This window comes from Rhea americana, unplaced genomic scaffold (genome assembly GCF_003343005.1).
Source record: "Rhea americana isolate MKP2758 unplaced genomic scaffold, rheAme1 scaffold_16, whole genome shotgun sequence".
NCBI lineage: Eukaryota > Metazoa > Chordata > Aves > Rheiformes > Rheidae > Rhea > Rhea americana.
Genome location: NW_028185705.1, coordinates 1,814,686 through 1,836,888, shown reverse-complemented (window position 1 = coordinate 1,836,888; position 22,203 = coordinate 1,814,686). Strand labels below are relative to the sequence as shown.

At 43.9% G+C, this 22,203-nt stretch overlaps 1 protein-coding gene across 8 annotated transcripts in view; it reads left to right on the top strand.

Moving 5' to 3' along the window:
* CNTN4 (contactin 4) overlaps positions 1 to 22,203 on the top strand; it is a 368,687-nt gene that overhangs the window by 311,918 nt on the left and 34,566 nt on the right. For all 8 annotated transcript variants that reach the window (XM_085300035.1, XM_085300034.1, XM_085300031.1 and 5 more), the window contains one exon: positions 13,569 to 13,696. In XM_085300035.1, the coding sequence (XP_085156161.1) occupies positions 13,569 to 13,696 (128 nt within the window). The remainder of the gene's footprint in view (positions 1 to 13,568; positions 13,697 to 22,203) is intronic.

Here is a 22,203-nt window from a genome sequence, read left to right as displayed (position 1 = left end):
CCAACTTTTTTATTTATTGCCTCAGACTTCCTAATTAGTAGTTAATTGCTTTAAACAGCCAGAAAGAAAATGGCAGTGGGACAGACAGCACATCTTTTCCAGTCTGGTGCCAATGTGCAAACCACGATAATATTTTTATACTGATTACTTGAGAGGTGAATTGTCAGCCTGTGCTTTTGGACATGCAGTTCAGTGACATTTCAGCAGAAAATAAAATCTCAGAGGATGCCTCCTATCATTGTTTTGCATTAATTTTGTTGACTTTTTGCTTTATTTTTCTTCTTTTTTTTCAAGTAAAACACCTGCCCAATTTCTTTAAGGCAGACAGGTAACCAAATCATCAATAACTTGCTGGTTTTTCATTACATCCTGCCTAGGCCAAATGAAAAATGACACCCTGCAAATAGCTTTTTGAGGTTTGAATTGACAATGCAGCATTCATCTTAGTTTTCAAAGACAGTTGCGTAAGATGGCTTTACTTCGTGGTAGCATCTGAAATAACTGGCATGTCAACTTATTTTAGCCAATTTTCTTCAAAAGAGAACTGAAACAAACACTTGATTCGATGGTCAGAGGGCCTGGAGAAGCAGATGTGCTAGGCTGGGGGAGCTGTGTTAAAGGAGCTCTGGTTTCCTCGCAGGATCCAGGTTTGGCTTGTGGTCGGAGCTGACTCCCAGCTCCTCGTTGCTCTTTCAGGCTCTCAGAAGTGAGACACAGCAGCCGACTGCCGAGTTGCCTGGCTTTGGCACTGGCCTGCTTCTCAGGGATGAGTGAAGCTGGCCAGGAGCTTTGAGCTAACACTAAAAGATAGTGATTCATGTGATCTGAAGTCCATGGGTGAAAACTAGCCAGTTTTGCTATAGTTTCTTTAGGAATGGGTCCCTTTTCCATGCTTTTAAGCAGGGTGGTTAGGCAGACCTGTTCTTTTCTTTGTACATATCTGGCAATGATGGTAAAGCTCGTTGCTTTGGTAGTTTGAGATGGCTGTTATATGTATCTTTGTATGCATAATGCTATAAATAGAATATCCACAAGACTTAGATGTTCATCTGTCCATCTGAACTTTAGATGTTCACTGATTTTCTAGTGGTTTCAGCTTTTGTCAGTGTTGGTAGTAAGCTGGCAATTCCAATTCATTGCTGCGCTGCCTTCTCCCTCTTTCTTGAGCAGATGTTTCTACTGAAATGTTATCTGAGAAGGGTTAGAAAATTACCTAGATTCCAGATTTGGTGCCATTTTATTTAGTGTATATAAAGTAATTGGACTGATCCTTAAAGTTTGCAAGGTGTTCACTCCTTTACTGGTATGCAGCTAGGAAACGATTTCCTTTAACCAATGACAGATTACATACGAACAAATGATCTATTGCTTTAGGAGCAATAGCTTCTCTATTAACTTGTCTTAATATAGGAGACCTGATCATCAAAAAAAAATGCCTGTAAGGATATTCAGGCAGTATATATTTACTCTTTCATTGGTAAATAATAAGGTCACGTCAGGAAATGTAAGAAAATGCTGTCACTCTGTGTGTAGCGCCATCCTGCCAACTCAGTGTTTTGTTGGTCCATGTGACAGAKGACTTGCACTCTCCTGGGGGCACTGAAGTCTCTCCTCCCTCGACCTTGCCTGCTCCGTGAGCGCAGAGGCAGGGCAGCAGCCCCCAAGGCTCCCAGACCTTTGCATGGTGCGTGTCTCCAGCAGTGCGGCAAGCAGACGACTTCTGCTACTTTTTCGCCCATGCTGGTGCATCGGGCACGGAGTGATCTTGCCCTTAGGATACTACTTGACTAGGAGCTCAAGTCTTTCATTAGGAAGYTGTCAAGCATACTTCAAGTGTCAATGAATTTACTTCCAACCTGTGCCAGATCCGAGCTGGTGTTGCAGAAATGGCAAATACCTTGACAGGGTCTGCTGTGACATCAGCAATCTATTGCTATTTTCACCACATATTATCTCCAGCGTGGTATCATCGTGGTATGAATTGATATACACGTGGCACGTTCTTCATCACCGTCTTCATTATTACCACCACCACCACCACTACTACTTATACAAGCCTGTTAACGCAGCCCAGCCATGGGGTGGCCAAACTCCTGGTGTTGATTCAATCCAAGGAATACAGAGATGTCAGTAGGCTTTTTCACTTTGTCACAATTTCTTCTTTTCAAAGTAGAGCCCTGCTTGCAGGGAGGGGGCAGAGAGAGCGAAGCGTTCAGACAACACCTAGGTAAGAGGCGTCAGAGCTCCGGAGCTCCATGAGAGGCATCTCRTGGTCACCCATCCTTAAGGGAAACACCGCCATTGGCTGTGGGCTGTTAAACAGCTGCTGCTTCTCCTGCTTGAGGTGTTTCATCTTTATGATTATTAAATTCATCTCTGAGTACAGCACGTACAGCTGCAAATTATTTCTCCAGGAAAGGCAGGGTTCCTCCCTGCGGTGCTACTGTGTCAAAGCCGGGCGCAAGCYGGCCTCCAGCAGCACCACACTTTTCTCTGGCACTGTGAGCGCATGCCATAGCCAAGGCTTTCCAAAATAAATGCCTGTAATTAATCTCCTAGATATAGTTTGAAATTCATGTACAGATTCATACGTGTCCTCTAATTTAAAAAGAAAATGATTTTAGTAAGTCTATAGCATTTTGAAGAAAAAAATTCTTATCGAATATTTCTTCTCTTGGATCTTTTCATAATTAAAAACAAGAAGATGATGGTTTTGCAGCTAGGGCTACAGTTGAAGAAGCTCATGTAATGAGTTTAAAATCCAAGGAAATAATTATATGTCTACTGGGAAAAAAGGATTTCTAATGAACTTTTTGGGAGGCTCTGCCAGACTCAGTGATATTTTTGATAATGATTTAATCATTTTTAAGTGGTTTAAATTTGTCTTTGAATCTTTCAAATCTATGTTAATGTCCATTACAAGTGGAGCGGGTAATTTCTCTTTGTACCTCAGGCATTTTTTTGTTGAAACCAGAGGAGAAGATGTCTTATCTTTGAAAGACTATGCCTTTGGGCTTCTATTCAGATGGTATCAGCTGGAACAAATAAGCTGAGAGCGCATTTACTGCTTCTGTTTTAATCTCGCAAATCCTTCCAAAAATGGTTTGTGTCAGCAGCTAATTCACAGAAAATCTGAGGGCTTGTATGGATTTTTCCTCGTAAGAAAATAATACTTACGAGTTTCAGAGGAGGTTTGTTTAATGCTCAGGTTCTTCAGACCTCCAAAGCGTTTGCTGTGGATCGGGGAGGATGACTTCTCCTCTTCGGGTGCAGAACTGTTGGGGAGGGAGGCTGGAGGCTGCCGTCCCAGATTTGATTGCAAGGACTGCCACTGCCCCTCCTTGAGAAGCCRGAGAAGCCGCTTAACCTCTGTGCCTCTGGATAGAGCCACTGCCGTGGAAGACTGAGCCTAGCCAGTATTCCACCGAGCGTTAGGTGGACTGAATGAAGTAGTGGCTTCACAGCACCTGCTGGTTTCTATGCAAGATTCACTAGAAACCCCCATTCTGGGGTGTGTAGTGGGCCGTGATCTGCCCTGTCCTTCACTGTGCCATTGCACTTTCATATCTTGTGACATGCTGCCAGATCAGTCTGTAAAAACAGAGTGCAGAGTTGAAGAATTGTGCCAGAGGGGCACTTTCCCAGAGGGGGTTGTCTTCATTCCCCGCTGAAATCAATAGAAAATTGGCACTTTGCATGATTCGACCCTTCCAGGCTCACAAAATCTTCCCATATAGATCAAATTATTATTACTTCATGTCTAAGGAATGAAAGCCATAAAAATGGGCTTTCTCTTGCTTTACTCAAATCTGCTTCCTCAAATATTTATTTTCATGACTTTCTTACCGTATTTATTTTAATTTTTTATGTTATAAAAAATCAGTGGAAACAGATGACAAAAGATTTTCTAATACTTTAAATTCAGTGCAGCCCTCTCTTTTCCTTCAGGGTTCCTAGCAGCATTTGTGTTTGGTTTCCATTTGTTTCTCCCTGTTATCAGCATCCCTTAAGAAAGATTAGTTGTTCTTCTTAGATAACCTAGAGATATTTGTATATTTGAATTATGACTCTAGGCATCTTTAAACAATTTACATGAAATCTTTAATAGCTGTAAATACTCCCTTCTTTCCCTCCCGCCACCCCATTCCTTCAGGATGAAGTTGCATGTTTCATACTTGTCTTAAAAATTTTCAGACAAAAGAGAGGATGACAGCAAAACACAACTTCCTTGTTTATAGACGTTAATATATGCTGGACTGAAGCTTATTTATTTGGACTGCTCCTTCGTTGCAGATTAACAGTTGGTTGAGAAGGAAAGTTAGGTGAAGAATTTCAGATGCCAGATTCTCGACTGGTATAAACTGATACTGAATTTGGTGGAGTTACGTTGCTTGTGCTTGCAAAAGGGGCATCTACTGTTTTCTCAAAAATATTGATCTGAGTAAAATTTGTTCTCTTTTTCTCTCTCAAATAATATTTATATTTCTATAGTAATCTGAAAGAATTGCAGTTTGTACTCTCCTCATCTTCTCTGGCAGGCCACGTTGATCTCAGGAGTTTGGCTCCTGTACACTCCRGCTGTGTAATGCCATTAAAAATGCTTTTCCAGCAAAGCTTGCAGAAAATTCCCTATAGAACCCAAGGGAACAGAATTCTACCTCAGTTTATTTTGAGCAAATATAGTTCTTACCTGGAAATTAATTATAGTGAGTTTACTGTTGAGAGATCTGCCAATAGTCATGGATAAGTAAGGCCTTATCTAATGCCTGCTTTCACCAAAAGAAAGACGTGTCCTAAATTAAATGGACTTTGACTGAGGCTCTAATTTAGCTCAGGCTTTTCTGTGAACCGTGAAAAGACAAGCAGTTACAGGCAAGTGCCGCAGCAGCTGCAGGTGTAGCTGGTTGTCTAAATCAAACCTAGCACGTCTTGGACATATCCATAGAAGCCGGCCTGCACGGTGCGACTGGGTCAGCTGGGAGTTTAGACTGGGGATGAAACAGAAAACGCTCCAGCGCAGTTCCYGCAGACGGTGTGCGTCGCTGGACGAGATCCTGTGAGGCGGAGAGTTCCAACGTCGCGGCGGTGGCAGTCGCACGGGAAGGCAGCGTGCCGGGGCCACAGAAATCTTTAGCTGTGGAGCACGCTGCGAAGCAGCCCGCTCTCCGAAATGCCAAGCAGCCACACGAGAGCGGTGCCCCGGTGCCGCGGGGGACGGAACGGTCAGCAGCGAAACTGCTCTCAGCAGGGCTGTGCGTTCAGACCTGTGAGTATTTCTAAATTTTCTGAAATGGCCTAATGGCCAATACTGCTTTTATGAGATCATTTTAATAATCCCGGCCTCTGCCTCATTGCATGGGAAACATTATTAAAAGGGTAATAAACTCCTACAAAGACATGAGATAAAAATAATTTGATAAATAATGCAATTGCCCAGAAACGTTTCAATTTGCAGTAGAGTTGTGGCACAGAGGAAAGTTGTTGTTAGGCTGAAAATGGCTCTAGCTATTGCTGCCTGTGAGTTATGGGTAAAGAGGGAGCAAACACGCTGTTGAGAATTCAGCCTGATCCGCTTGGTCTGTCTGGCACTTCTGCCTTCTCCCCCTGCTTCCAGCCCCCTGCCCGTGTGAGGCTCCCGTGGATGGACAATAGGCCGTTCATCATGTAGGCTGAAATACCCCGTTTTTCCCAGGTACATTTAACCTAAATCTTCTCTCAGAAGACAGATTATCTCCTAGCAGAACTCTGGCACCACAGTCTCTTTTCAATAGCCATGTCAACCACTGCCACAAAGGCTGTACATGAAGGGATCAATGATCGTTTTATCTGAAATTGCACTCAGTGTGTGTTTCTTCCAACTGACATTCATTTAAATGCTTACTCTAAGACATCTTTTCTCCCTGTAATAGAAAAARGATCAGACATCCTAAGCATTGTTTCCTGGGGAACAAAAATTAAAAATATGCACTTGGCTAAGCATGAAATATTTCTGATGTTTATGTTTAATCAACAGTGAAAGCAAGTAGAGTTGTGCTTGTATTTCATAAATTAAAATACTAAAATTATCAAATAAGAAGCAACATACCTTCTTTCATTGTAGCGTACTAATAAGACCATTTGAAAGAAAAAAATCTCTTTATAATTATGAATACTTTGCTCCAAAGAAGCATTCAGCTCTAATAGGCAATTCAATAGCTCTGCAGCCCGCCTGCGTGCTATGTCCCTAAGGAAGGTAACTGTTAAATGTCACACACTTAGCCTGCCATATGCACTGCCTCTGCAGTCCATTCATGTTCCACGTTTCCATCTGGTGAACAGAAGAGCAGAGGGCACGTTGACAGCAACGTGTTGAGGGATAGCTGCGATATCATTTGTCTGGTGCAGATCTTCTGCTGGTGTCACGGGGGCTTTGTGAGTCTGTAAATAATTTAAAATGAAAAGGTTAGCGCACGAGCACGCTCCCCGTACGCACAAAGGCTCCCCTTTTCCCTGCCGGCTGCAAGGCGCGGGTGCAGTTTCTCGGTTTCTGGCTGTGTAGTGCTGTTACGCTGGTTCCTGGACCTGGCAGTTCTTGTTTTAATGAAGCAACCTTCTTGGACCTGGGTGTTGCGGTAAATGTTGTAAGTCTTCGATTTCTAAGCAAAGACTCTGTTGAAGTAGGGGGGTCAAAACTGACCAACAGATCATAAGTGTGTTTGGGTAGATACAAGTGGTGCAGTTGGATACCCAAAGGTCAGATTTCCTTGGAGCTGTGCTGGAGGTTACGGCTGATACTCAAGTTTATGATGTGCTCTGGGAGTTTTGCAGTTTTCAGTTACCACGTGTGTTCCAAATAATGGCTTGATCTTGTTTGCACTGCATCAAGAGTAAAACTCATACTGATCTCAGTGGGATTTATTCTATCTCTACATACATATGTTACTCACTGGAAAACATTTTTCTGCCCCCGGGAAGCCCACTTAGCAATATGAAGTGCTACGGTGAGCCATGTGAATTGGAAGTGTCGAGCTTGATTCGGAGCTGGAAGCAACGGAGCCTACGAATGGGCCAGGTATTAAGATATGAAAAGTATGGGATAGTAAATCACAGCAAAAGGATTAAGCAGTGATATTTTTCTTAATATTGCTGCTCAACGTGGTACCAGCATGGGCCTGTTATAACTAGCTTGAGTGTCTTTGGATAATGCCACTCTATACAAGTGTAACACGCACTTAGGTATTTTTCTTCCATAAAGATGTCTTGGTGCATCTTTCTCCATCCTGTATTTTTCAAGATTCACACCAACCAACCAAACAAATGCCTGAAGAGACTCATGTTCCTGCAAAGCCAGGAAAGGGCACTCACAACCATTGGTTATATAGCACCAACGAGAAGCTGTCATGAAAACTGTGTACATAACAATTTTGAAAAAGACTTCTTTAGGGTATCTAACATGAAGTGCATAAAGTGTTCAGCTTGCAACTTTTTTCATGTGCTGCTGCAGCAGCAAAAAGTGGCCAGGGAAGGCTAGGGAGGAATGTTTTCAGCATTTTTAAAGGTCCTTTGTCCCCAGAAGATTTTTGATCAAAAAATGACAAGGTTAGCTCTTACTTGGGTAGAACCCAAAGCTTTCTTTTAAGAAACAAGCAATCCTTTTATCTGCTAATTTCAGATATGTTTCTACTCTCTGTGGATATGAAGTCTGCCACTGACAACCAAAACCAACCAATTCTTTCTTACAAATTTCTTTCTTACAAATGTATTTTTAAAACAGATGACCTTTCTTTATATAAGGATGCTAAAATATCTTACATCATCTTTATTTTCCAGATTGGTACTTCTATTTTCTTTGATTATTCCGTTACACTAGCAATAACCAAATGCCAGCTTACCAGCACATCAGTTGCACTAGACTGTGCAGGAGCAGAATTGCATTTTTAGTTCTTCTCATCAGTGTTGTGATTAGTGGTGCCAGGGAATGCAGCATATCCAGTATCAAGTTAATAGCTTGTTCTGAGCTTKTAGTGGTTTAAAGGGATGTGTATTCAACAACTGACATGTTATTCTCAAGCAATACGTACATTTATGGGAAATGTGGTTTTACTTTTATGTCTTCCTAGGCATCTTATTAGAAAATATTTTGGGAATATACTTCAAAAGAAGAAGAAAGTGTTTCTTTTAATTTGAACTTCGTATCTTTAAAGAACTTTTTCAACCGAACTACTTAAAGTGGTTGATCAAGGGATGTTTGCTTTCAACCCAATTAGCAGTTTGAGATCCTTCAATGGGCTAAAATGAGCCTTTCCTCTTGTTTAATGCAGATATGTCTACAAAGAAAATTTGTGAAGTAGCAAAATCAGTGAAAGTCATTCCTACTTTCTCAACTAACTGTAACAAATTTCAAAGTGTTAAAATAATTACTCATTACCTTCTAGCACATTGAATTCAAATTAAAGGACAAAACATTCGGTGTAGAAAAGCATCTTCAGCAGAAAGAGCCACGTAACCATAAGGCTCCTAATCAATGAGTCAGAGTAGGATTTTAATGGTCTGATTTATTTTAAAAAATTCAGTTAACTTCCCAATTATTTGTCAATTTTAATGCTGGTCTCTTACAGGAATGTGCAGAGAATTACTTACKTAGGTGCTAGCTTAAAATGAAAGATTCTTGGAGAAGTTCCAGGGAGTGGGTTGAGGGACCTTTGTGCACATCCCTCTTGAACTCTTTGCTGTGTGTTATCAGAGGTAAAAGATACCAATGTGCTCAAATTTTAAAGCCAGCCACACGTAACTTTCAGTTTAGAAATGGTAGAAAATAAAGACAGCACTAACTCCATAAGATGTGCCCAAAGTGGATCGTGGATTTACTGAATTCATCCGAAGAATGTCCCTGGAGCAAGCCATTCCACATTTACCACAAGCTAGTTCTACAYTGGAAATGAAGTCGACTTAGAAGGAAACCAATAGCACTGGAAAGACAGAGACACAAAAGCCATTAACATTTGAAATGAAAGATGGTTTGATCAGAGACATAATTAAAACGCATCGTCCATGTGAAGGATCATGCAATAAATAATTTTCGACCATATAGAAACATACAGAAATAAAATCTCAGCTGAACTGAAATTTATTTTGTATTAAGATTATTTTGTACTAAGATGCAGTAGAACTTACTTAATACTTTAAATCCATAGATATCATAGTCTTTCCCATATTAAAAGTTAAGAAAAAGATAGTAAAAAGAAGACAAATGGCTCCCTGAAGATAGCAGAAGGGCAGTGACGTTGAAGATAAGACATTGAATCAAGGTCTTCTGACACGGCTCTGTTGCTTGTCCACTGGCTAAGTCTATCTTGGGTATATGGACCACTTCTATATTACAGGTAAAAGAGTTTCAAAAGACTCATCTTTGAATGTCATGCCTTTCCCAAACATAAGCAAGGATCATATATATTTATATATATATACATATATAKAGAGAATTTCTCTATGTAGATACAATAACGATAAGAAAATAAACATAAGGCTATTTTTGGTTGTTGTTGTTTAAGAAAAATGTGATCTTAGAAAAGCTTTCCTTGGTCCATTTCTTTAGACTTCTTAAACTAAAAATAAATTCATCAGGCCATCATTTTTCCTGGGCTTCTTGGGATGGCAAAATGCTCAAGGAGTGTGTGCGCTGCCTGGCGTTGAGTGTAGGGCTGGGGCTGGGGGTCCTTCCTGAGCTGGAGCATATTGCTGAGCTTGTTTCTGTCGTTTATATTGATTTGAATTTTAATGTGCCAAGGGCACCTTCAGCTTTCAGAAAGGTGCTGTTGTTTCCAAAGAACTGGAATTAATAACAACAATAAGTGAATCCTTGGAAATTCCTGATGCTGCCACTGTCCAGGCTTCTGCGCATGAGAGGCCAGTAGGGCAAGTCCTGTTTACCAGTATCTATTTAATGTAATACAGACATAGATTTGTGCCAGCACAGTGGTGAAACCAAGAGACAAGTAGCAACGTACTGCTCTCTTCCAATTATTGAGCTGGAGCAACTGCTACAGAAGCAAATACATGGCGCTGGACTTCTGCAAAAAATAAATTACAATAGTGAATGTTACTGACTGCAACAATTTGGAGACCTATAAGCCAGTTGCGAAACTTCTATTAATACCGCTACTACTGACGTGTGAAATATGACCTCTGTCCCTGTTCTGTCCTTGCCGGCCTGCCTGTCATTGCATCGCTACAGATCAGGGAAAGGCTAGCCAGAGGGGAGATGTGATGGCTCCTGTCAGAGCATCTTGGACCATCTTCCTTCTCCTCGCATGGTGCTGTCACTGGAAAGAGACTCAAACTCTTTGTCATTTCTTAGAGTAGCATCAGCCTATGCTGTAACTTGCATGCAAGTATTTTTTGCTAAATTTCTTTCATCCTGATTACTCAATCAACTTGCACAGAGCTTGATTGGTGTTAAGAATGCAGGAAGACTTCTTCATTTTCTTTCAAATGAGTCAAATTGGATATAATTGAGCAGGAGAAGGCAGGAATTAATACAAGATTTTCAATGCAGGTCTGAAATTAGCTGAAGGGCAGACAGCAGATTGTGCTACAAGACAGGATACTAAGCAGACAACCAAATGCTCTGCTAAAAGAGATGATGCTRGGCTGGAGTTTCTATAGAATATTTTGGGGTGACTTCAAAGATAGCTGATTACACAATACCTTGACATAGAGTGGTTAAAAGCTACTAGTGTGATGAGAGCAGACAGGACAGAAAAGGAAGTTTTAATGCCATGTTACAAAGCACCATTGATACCTCATCTACTATCCTATTCGCTCACTGCTGTCCGTGTTGAAGGAAAAGGAAATTAAAGCAGCAGAGATGCACACAAGGCTAAAGGATGGACAAGGAAACTGAGAAGCTACTATATAAGGATAGACTAAGGGAGCAAGAGATAGTTGGTGAGCAAAACAAGGTCTAGAGGGGGATGTTTCTTTCTGGTTGAARGTTAGAAGACTGCAAAGAACAGGATTARAGAGGTTCTGGAACAACCCCAGGAACATTTAAAAATAAGTTTTAAAGTAGAGCTCAGTAGACAACCTGATGGGGATTGTATGTTGTGGTTGCATTCAACAAGAGGGAGCAAACTCGGAGATCTCTTAGTCCTGTGCTTATGTTGCCATTAAAAGGTCAAATCTGAAATTATTTCAGTGAGAGGGAGMAATGGAAGCTGTGCAGGAGCTGTGGGGTGGTACCCGAACTGACTGTCACTGGCATGGTGCAAGTTTGCTTTTACCGGACTTGGTGTGGTGGAAGTCTTTCTTTGGTATCTTCGCATGTTAGTAGCCACTTCRTTGATCTCAACGGTAAGAAATCCGTGAGAACAGAGAGAACAGCATTTCCTGTTTTCACCCTCTTCGGTACATTTGCTGTGGTACAGGCATAGCCCATAAATGCTGCTGGACCTTGGCTAATTCCTCCTCTCTGGTTGTCACCGGTGTGGCATGGTAGTCACCAAGTGTGTCTCTTCCTGCAGGGCCGAGCTGGGGAGCGCTGCAATGAGCTGGCTCTCAAAAGCCGCCCCATCCATCAGCGCTTAGGTGCGTTTGGACTATGCCAGGAAAGCGGAGCAAGGCCCGTGTGTATGGCAGTAGTTAGTCAACACTGTGTCCAGTGCCCCTTGTAGCTGTTTCTTACACTGCTTATGGGAATTKTCTTCTAACAGGTTATTAGAGAAGAGGTAGGATTCAGCTGGTTTGGTATTAGCTGCAGAACACCTCTCTGTTCACAAAAAGCTACTGGAAAGATAATATTTTGCAAACTTAAAATCATGGTTGTTTAACAGTGTAATAACCAGCTGTAATGACCATGTTGACTGGGTGCCGCTTGTGATTCTGGGATTTCCTTGAGAATATATGAGGTATTGCAATGAATAATAACTAAAATTTTTGCTGCGACTCAAGCTCTTTTTTGCTCCTACMTATCTTCTGCCTTCTTTCCAGAGTATAGTACCCAGTTGTGAGCAGCTCTGCAAATAATTACTTTTGCACTGAACCAAAAATGTCAGGGGGAAGGGAAAAGAATCCCTTCAGTCCCCCAAAAAATTATCACAATTTTTCTTGCCAAAAAATAGAGGTAAGAGAAGAAAATAATTTAAACAAAATGTTTTGTTCACATGGAACAAAATCCTSTTGTTTCTGTTGCGGTCATTTTTATCCATGACAAAGTAATGTAAAAGAAGGACTTGGTGTGGGACAATATTTGCAACAGAACACCAGGAAAATATGGCTGCGTTTGAACAAGGCCAGAGGCGRTGCACATGGACAGGGCAGGATCCTCCTGCACTGAATCCCTGCCACGTGCCAGGTGACCTCCTTGGAGGGCTCCAGGAGAGCGAAACTCCCAGGGAGCCTCAGACGTGGCTTTTGCTCTGTCTTGGGGGAATCATGATACCCAAAGAAACTAGTTGTCGCTCATGGCTCTCAGCACTGTGTCTCTGTAGTAMATTGCAGGGGGGTTACCTGCGCCAAACGGACAGTGAGGAGTGTGGGAGGACTTGCAAAGAAGAGAAGATTGCAAACTTCCACAAAGCAAATCATTTGATGAGAATGTGAACAAGTTATACAAATGCGAAGTGACAGTAGCTGCTTGGCATCTGAGGAGACATTGGATCCAGCAGAGCTGTCACGCCATATGTTRTTCTGAATCAGACATAAACTGGGTAATGAGTGTACCCAATCCTTTCTCTCCTCCAGTGCAAGGAACTCGCATTTTGGTGCTTCTAGTCAAATACTTGGCCTACAATTGAAGGGTTTTACTCACCGAGATCAGAACTTCTAGTTTTCCTTCACGTAGAGCAGAGAGAAAGAAAATGCAGTAGAAGACAAAGGTAACTCTGAGGACCAAGAAACCCTTAAATACAGGCCTTATGCAATGCTAAAGTAAGGGGCRCGAGAGAAGGGGCTAATGTGGAGTCCTCCCCTGCCTCCCTCTGCCCTGCGGAGGCGGGACGCTGCGGATCGCAGTTCTCCCTGCCGGGGARCGTGCCGAGGGCACGGAAATGCCATCGGGTTTCTTTAACTTGCAAGGGCAGTTGCRGATAAGTGCCCTGGGGTGAGTTACACTGCACGCGGAGAGGTGCAGAGCAAGGAGGGAGAGCTTGGCACTGTGGTGCCCTTGCTGAGAAGCAATCAGCCGTCTTGAAAAAAGCAGCGGCGAAACACCTGCTTCATTGCACCTGCTCCGCAGCAGCTTCTACATTGTTAAGCAGCRAGTATCTAGATTTTTAGACATAGCCTGTGTGCCCCGTGTTGCAAGGGTTGTCATGGTGAGCTCTGAATAGCAAAGTACAGATTCACATAAAACCTRCACAAGCTGCTAGCGTGTAAATTAAAGTTGCCCTCAAGTAAAGACACAGACAACTCATGTAAATGATGCATTCGCTATTTATGAATTACGTCCAAAGAGATTTCTGTCAGCTAAACTTCCTCTTAACTAGCAACGGACTGTCTCTTGTTCAAACTGTAAATAATTAATGCAGACTCAAAAGAATTTTATGGTAACTTAAAAAATATATAACTTCTGTGCCTGACTGTCTTCCTAGGATCACTGTGYTGGATGATGGAAGCCTCCGAATTGTCAATGTGACTAAATCAGACGCTGGAAGTTACACCTGTATAGCAACAAACCACTTTGGGACAGCCAGCAGCACTGGCAGTTTGCTTGTGAAAGGTAATTACAATTTTTATTACATGTGACTGATACTCCATCTTAATTTCTAAGTGAGTCAGCAGAAGCCACACACGTGCCACTGCTTTTTCCTTTGATCCTGATGCGACTGAGCCCCATGGGAATTCAAGTGTCTTTTGCAGTCAGTCTCTCTGGTATATCATGAATTTGCTGAGCTTTATGAGTTAAAGATAACATCATAGAATCACAGAATCAGTAAGGTTGGAAGGAACCTCTGGAGATCATCTAGTCCAACCCTCCTGCTCAGCAGGGTCACCCAGAGCATGTTAGACAGGGTTGCACCCAGGCAGGCCTTGAGTATCTCCAGAGAAGGAGACTCCACAACCTTTCTGGGCAACCTGTGCCAGTGCTCCGTCACTCTCGCAGGACAGAAATTCCCCCTCACWTTCAGGCAGAACTTCCTGTGCTTCAATTTCTGCCCATTGCCTCTTGTCCTGTCACACGGGACAACTGAAAAGAGTTTGTCCCATCCGCTTGACACTCTCCCTTCACATACTTATACACATTGATAAGATCCCCCCTCAGTCTTCTCTTCCCCAGGCTGAAGAAGCCCAGCTCTCGCAGCCGTTCCTCGTAGGGCAGATGCTCCAGCCCTCTGATCATCTTTGTAGCCCTGTCCTGCACTCTCTGCAGTAGCTCCATGTCTCTCTTGGACTGGGGAGCCCAAAACTGGACACAGTACTCGAGATGAGGCCTCAGCAGGGCTGAGGAGAGGGGCAGGATCACCTCCCTCGACCTKCTGGCAACACTCTTCCCAATGCACCCCAGGAGACCATTGGCTTTCTTGGCCACAAGGGCACATTGCTGGCTCATGGTCAGTTTGTCATCCACCAGCACTTCTAGGTCCTTCTCTGCAGAGCTGCTCTCCAGCAGGTCAGCCCCCACCTTGTACTGGTGCATGGAGTTATTCTTCCCTAGGTGCAGGACTCTGCACTTGCCCTTGTGGAACCTCAGGAGGTTCCTCTCCGCCCAACTCTCCAGCCTGTCCAGGTCTCTGGATGGCAGCACAGCCCTCTGGTGTGTCAGCCACTCCTGCCAGCTTGGTATCATCAGCAAACTTGCTGAGGAGGCACTCTGCCCCCTCATCCAGGTTGTYGATGAAGCAGTTGAACAGGATGGGACCCGGTACTGAGCCCTGGGGGATGCCACTAGCCACAGGCCTCCAACTGGACTCCACACCACTGATGATGACCCTCTGAGCTCTGCCTTTCCRCCACTTCTCAATCCACCTCACTGTCCACTCATCTAACCCATGCTTCCTGAGCTTATGTAGGAGGATGTTATGGGAGACAGTGTCAAAGGCCTTGCTGAAGTCAAGGTACACAATGTCCACTGCTCTCCCCTCATCCACCCAGCCAGTCAGTCCATCATAGAAGGCTCTCAGATTGGTTAAGCAGGATTTCCCCTTGGTAAATCCATGCTGGCTACTCCCGATCACCTTCTTTTCCTCCATATATCTGGAGATGACATCCAGAATGAGCTGTTCCATCACCTTTCCAGGGGTGGAGGTGAGGCTGACCAGCCTATAGTTGCCTGGGTCCTCCTTSTTGCCCTTCTTGAAGACTGGAGTGACACTGGCTTTCTTCAGCCCTCAGGCACCTCTCCAGTTCTCCAGGACCTTTCAAAGATGATGGAGAGTGGCCTGGCAACAACATCCGCCAGCTCCGTCAGTACCCATGGGTGCATCCCATCTGGGCCCATGGATTTGTGGATGTCTAGCCTGCCCAGAAGGTCTCTAATCCTATCCTCCTCAACCAACCAAAGGGAAGTCTTCCCTTCTCCAGACTTTCTCCCTTGTGTCCAGGCTACAGGATTCCTGGGGGCTGCCCTTAGCAGTGAAGACTGAAGCAAAGAAGGCATTCAGTAATTCTGCCTTCTCTGTATCCSTTGTCGCCAGGGCCCCCRCCCCATGCAGGGGCCCACATTTTCCCTAGTCCTCCTCTTGCTGCTGATGTATCTGAAGAAKCCCWTCYTATTGTCCTTGACATCCCTTGCCAGACTCAATTCCAGCTGGGCCTTAGCCTTCCTCGTCACATCTCTACATACTCTGACTGCATTCCTATAATTCTCCCAAGTAGCCTGTCCCCTCTTCCACATTCTGTGTATTTTCTTCTTCTGCCTGAATTTGGCCAAGAGCTCCTTGCTCACCCATGCAGGTCTCCTGCCCCTTTTGCTGCACTTCTTACTCAGAGGGATGCACYRCTCTTGAGCTTGGAGGAAGTGATACTTGAATACTAGCCAGCTCTCCTGGACCCCCTTCCTTCTAGGRCCTTAACCCATGAGACTCTACCAATTAGGTCTCTGRAGAGCCCAAAGTCCACTCTCCTGAAGTCCAGGGTTGCAATCCTGCTTGTTGCCTTACTTCTTTCCTGCAAGGTCCTGAACTCCACCATCTCATGGTCACTGCAGCCAAGGCTGTCCCCAACCTTCACATCTCTAACCAGTCCCTCTCTGTTGGTAAGGACAAGATCCAGCAGGACACCCTTCCACGTAGGCTCCTCCGCCATTTGTGACAGGAAGTTATCATCAGTGCAGGAGCCTCCTGGACTGCTTGTGCCTTGCTGTGCAGTCCTTCCAGCAGATGTCRGGGTGGTTGAAGTCCCCCATGAGAACCAGGGCCTGTGATCTTGAGGCTACTTCCAGCTGTCTATAAAATGCCTTATCGACTTTCTCTTCCTGGTCAGGTGGCCTGTAGTAGACACGCACAACAGTGTCTCCCATGCTAGCCTGACCTTTGATCTTTACCCATAAGCTCTCAACTGCCTCCTCCTCCTCCCCGCCTAGGCAGAGCTCAGTGCATTCCAGTTGCTCTCTCACAYAAAGAGYRRCTCCACCACCTCGCCTTCCTGGCCTGTCTCTCCTAAAAAGCACGTAGCCATCCATGACAGCATTCCAGTCATGTGAGCTATCCCACCATGTCTCCATGACTGCAATGAGATCATGGCCCTGCGATCGCACACAGATCTCCAGCTCCTCCTGTTTGGTCCCCATGCTGCGTGCATTGGTGTACAGGCATTTCAAAGAGGTGGTCATGCCTGCAGGTTTCCCAGGAAGGGTGTACGGGGGTCCCCCCATAGCCGTGTCCCAAATGCACATCCCCAGCAGCATGCACCCGTTGGAGGCCCCCCAACCCAACTTGTGTTTTAGTGTCTACCCTGTATGTATGACACTCCCCCTCCCCCCTCCTACCTAGTTTAAAGCCCTCTTTACTAGGCTGGCCAACCTGTTTGCAAAGGCAAATGTGCCCCRCTTGGTGAGGTGAATCYCATSTCTCSCCACCAGWTGTTGATCTTCAARCCATGTTCCAYRGTCATAGAATCCAAAACCTTGTTGCCAACACCAGCGGCRTAGCCAGTTGTTGATTTGGAAAATCTTCCTACTCCTCTTCCCAGGCCTCCCCCTCATCAGCAGGACCGATGAGAAGACCACCTGGGTTCCCAGACCCTTGACCACCATGCCCAAGGCCTTGAAGTCTTCTTTGATTGTCTCTAGTTTGTTCTCTGTATTGTTAGCACCCACATGAAAGAGCAACAGAGGGTAGTGTCTGATGAGCGGACAAGCCTTGGTAGCCTTTCAGACACATCTCATATCCTAGCCTCCAGCAGGCAGCAAACTTCTCTAGAGGAGGGGTCAGGTCGGCAGATAGGYGCCTCTGTCCCCCTCAGCGTGGAATCACCCCCTACAACCACTCGTCACCTCTTCCAAGTGGTCATGCAAGGCACAGGGTCAGACAGCCCARTTGYTTCCCTGCGCAGCTGTGCTCCTGGTCACACTAAGTAATGCTGCCTGCAGCAAGTTAATGCATGTGTTTTCACATGGAAGTAAAATTATAGTGAATATAATATGGGAATTGTAATACCAAGTCAAGTCCCTGGTCCATATCACTGACAAATTTCTTTCTAGCGGTAGCCAATACTAATGCTTGGGAAATGCTTGCCACTGCAGTAGCCATGGGTGGACTCAGACTGCAGTTCTGCGRAGGACATGCTTAAACCCATGGTCTATCTGTGGAGAAATATGTTGAGATTAGTTGGTATCCTTTATAAATATTTATCTTAAATAATTCAATTTCATTTATCCTTGTTATTCTTAAATTTCAATAATCCTTTTAAAAATCGTACTAAACTCTTTAATATGCTTCATCTTGTTACAAAACAGTACGAGAGTTTCACCTTTGCAATGCAATATCATACTTTTCTAAAATATACACAAAATCTGATTTAATTTTGTTAATTCTCATCCAGAGTTGAGTTTCTGCATTGCAGGAGTTTCAAGGGCATATTTGTGTATATTCAGAACTCCTCTGTTAACATTTTTTTCAAAAGTAAAAGCTATCATGTTTGACAAAGACATTTGAAGTAATAATCTGTTAAACACACTGAGTGACACTGACAAATGCTTTAAATTAATTTTTGCCCTGCATATGAGTAGTCCTTTGTCTGATGAATTATTATAGTCAGTGAGTATATAGATTATTACACTTACAACCATTCTCCATCGCCTCCTTATTTGGGGAAAAACCTATATTGGATAACAAATCAGGAAAGATTGATTACAAAGCAATAAATCAATCACAAAGCTCTAATGCTGTCAGTTTTAATTCCCCCATATATTGTCATTGATGGATAGTATTTGGTTAGAGGCTCTCCCTGTCAATTATTTCTATGGTATATAGGGAATACTTTAAAATGTTTCAATAGAAGTTTAAATCTGTGGGTTTTATAGTCAAAGCACATCTCAGCAAGTAATGCCAGAATCGAACAGCTGCTGATAAGGCTGGTGAGCGCCTTATTATTTTTATAAAATACAGATGATAGTGGTTCAATAGYAGTTTTTTCTCAGAGCAAAATTTATTTTAATATTTGGGATATGCATATGCAGGACTGTGCCTCAAGGCAATAAGAATAGACCAATCATATTGTTACAGCTATGTTGCTTTTTCCCCAGCTTGTATCAAGTATGTGCAGTAAGGGTGAGAGCAAGGCTCGTGAAACAGGAGCGTAAGGAAACACCTTGCCTAGCGTTAAAGGTGGCAATCAGCTGCTGCCTGCCCTGGAGGTGGGTGGAGGGGAAAATGGTAAATTCAGCCCATGCTGCCCTCATCTCCTGGCGAGGGCGGTGGGATTCGATTCTATGACAGAGCACTGGACCGGGTYGCCCAGAGAGGTTGTGGAGTCTCCTTCTCTGGAGATMYTCAAGGCCYGCCTGGGTGCAACCCTGTCTAACATGCTGTAGGTGACCCTGCTGAGCAGGGAGGTTGGACTAGATGRTCTCCRGAGGTTCCTTCCAACCTTACTGATTCTGTGATTCTGTGATTTGGGGAGGGCAGAAGCTGCCCGCGAGCGGGGCGGTCCCGGCTTGCAACCGCTTGGTTGGGCACAAGGAGGCCGCCGTGTTTTTCGGAGCGCCGCAGGGCGCAGGCCGCTGGGTTCAGGTCTGCAGCACCTCCGCAGTGCAGGGACTGCGTGCACCCCCATAAAAAAGCCAGTCACCAAAAACACATTTTGTTTCCTTATTTCATTTCTGTTATTGAAGAGTCATGCTTTTGTAATTCACAGCTTATTCTTTCTTATTATTAGTACCCTAGGGATAGCCACTAACTTAGAATATAATAGTTAGTAGCTATTGTACCTGCTTTTTGCGATCACCTGGGTTACAAATCATGCTTCTTTGCGGTAAGGTTATAGAGGATTAGCAAGTACTTTTTTCTCCCTCAGTGCTCAGTTTTAACTCGATTCGATTAGCATTAATGGGAGTGACACATGTGCATGAAGCAGAGAATAAACTCTTAAGCCCAAGATGTGGATATTAACAGCAAACTGAGAAATGCAATTTCAAAGTCTATCCCATAAAAAGTATAAAAGAGCAGAAACTATTCTGAACTCCAAATGAACTGTGTAAGATACTGTATTTTACACTGAAATGCTTGAGTCTCTCTGCCCTAAGTAAAACACAGAAGACTTTTGATGGAAATATGACTGAACACCTTATTTTAACTCAACTTTGTGATGTACAAAAAGACAAATTTATCAGCTGATGAGTCTTCTGACTTTAAGGTATGCTTACATTCTTTTTTATCTCATATGTCATTGAGTAAAAAACTGAAGGTCAGAAGATATTTTTCCTAACCTTTCTGTGTTCTTCCATTAACATTGCAGGCTCTCTCTCTCTCTTTTCTTTTTTTTAAATATTTTTTCTCTCTCTTGGGGAGAGATGCCGACCGCGTAGGCAATGGGGGGAGGAGGAGAGGAGGAGGAGAATAGCTGTTATGCCAGAACCAGGGAGCTTAAAATAAATCTCTGGCAAACAACCAGAGAGGGATGAATAAATATTCATATTATGCATGAGTAGACAGCTTAAAAATATGAAATTTTGATGGGTGCCCATAGGGCTGTTTATTAACATGCTGTTGTCAGAAATGTTGAACCTCAGTGGTTTTCCAAACCAGTAAGATTATGTTCGGAGTTTGTTCTGTTGGTTAGTTCTAAATGAGAACTTTTCTGGCCTTTGAGACCTAAAATCTTGCAAACTTGCGTGTACAGTTTGACCTTTAAATTAAAAAGCAGGATTGAATTTATTAGGATAGTGAAGAATTCAGCAGGCAGATCTCAGAGCGAGGAGGACATGGCATGTGTTTGCATGAAGTATAAAAATATGAATTTTCCATCTTTTTATTTCCCTTTTCACTGTACTTGCGGCTAAATGTTCCGATTCTCCCAACACATAGAAGTCTGTAGTCTTTCTTAGCACCAGAGGTTTTACATGACAAATAGTGCAAACAGGCCTGTGCTGTACAAGGTGAGTTCATTTGTATTTCATGCAGTCGTACCAAATGGCTAACGTAGCCGCGGCTCTGAAAAACAAAACCACAGGCGAGCCGCTGCGGTCAGATCTCCGGCTGTGGTAAGGGCAGGAGAGGACGGGGAGGCGAGCCAGGGTCGGGTCCAGTTTACCCGCAGAACTGTTTCAGTGCCAGTCACTTCAACGCCTAAGTGCCGAATGCAGTCTGTGATCGCCTGCAGACCCGGATGRTCCAGTCCTTCCCAGTCCTCTTCCCGCCGGCCAAAACAGCATCTCAGGGCTTGGTGGAGCCTGTGAAGTCCTGGTCTTGCAGTAGATTATAGCAGTTCTGGTAATGCTGTTGCAGCTCCGACAGGGGCAAGTCCTGGTGACATTATTTGCCTGTTTCGTTATGATGTACCTTTAACATTTTCATACTGCCATTAGCTTGTCTCGTATTTACTGTCATGCCACGGCTCAAAGCAGAAAAGCGAGAGATTTTTTATTACGTGTATTCAGACTAGCTGGTATCTGTATCATTTTAGCAGAAAAAGAATACAAAGATAATGTCAGAAGGTTATTTTTTTCCTCACACTTCAGTAGACTGATAGTCTTGATTATGTCCAGCACACTGATCCAAATAATTTTTGATGAAATTGCATATTTTCCATTCCAGGCCTTATTCCTTTGTGTGAACATTGAATTGATGTGTTACATTTAAAATTGGAAAGATTGATTAAATACCGTAAACTTTGGTCCGTCATCAGATAACTTTTCAGAGACTTCWCGTGTTGCTACCGTCGAACCTGCAGTTTTTGCTCTGTTACTCCYGCAGTATTCCCGAATAGCTGGCCTTGTGGTTCAGGAGCGGCGTGGTACTAATCGGCATGGAGGCAGGCGTTGTGCTCCTGAAAACGGGGCGGTGGRATGCAGCAGTCTTCCTGGCATTTCTTGCCATCTGTGATTGTTTTGCTTTCAACATGATCAATATTTAACAAGTTCTTCAGAAAATGTATTGTGTTTGCTTGAAATCCATGGGGCTAGGGTGGATTTATACTGCTACGAGTTGTCTCAGGAGACAAGGAATAACTGTTCTTCATCTTCAGAGATTATGAGTGTTACGCTATCCTTACAGACTAGAAAAGAATTCAGTTCTTCAGCTCTGAAAGTACGCCACGGCAGAGAGCCATCGCCTTCCAGCGGCTGGCCATCTGCCCGTTACTGTGTCTTTCAGAAGTTTTGTTTTGAACGTGGTTGGTAATGCACAGTTCAGGGTTTCTTCAAGTTGTTTGTGGCTTAATTTCCTCATAATACAGCAGGCTGGGATGTGCTAATGAGCACACATGCAGTCAGACGGACGTGCTTATGCCTTCTTTTGCATTAGTGCCTATCGCSCTTTGGCCGGGCTGCGGCGACTCTGATGCATCGCTATCAGTCGGCCTCCCTGAAGCCAACCGGCAGCTGCTCCCCGCCACGCGTGCCCATGAGGTTGGCTCCTCRGCTGAGGCAGGGACAACGAGGGCTGTGCTGGAAAGTCCAGCCCTTAAAAAGAGCCATGTCCTGTTCTTCCCTGTGAGTAATACTCACCACCTAGTTCTGCTGTTGTTTTGGCCGTGCGGTTTTGGCCAGGTGCGGCAGGGAACGGTGAGAAGTATTCGAAGGGGTTACCTTTGAAGCCTCAGCATAACCAACCGTAACTGCCTTACAAG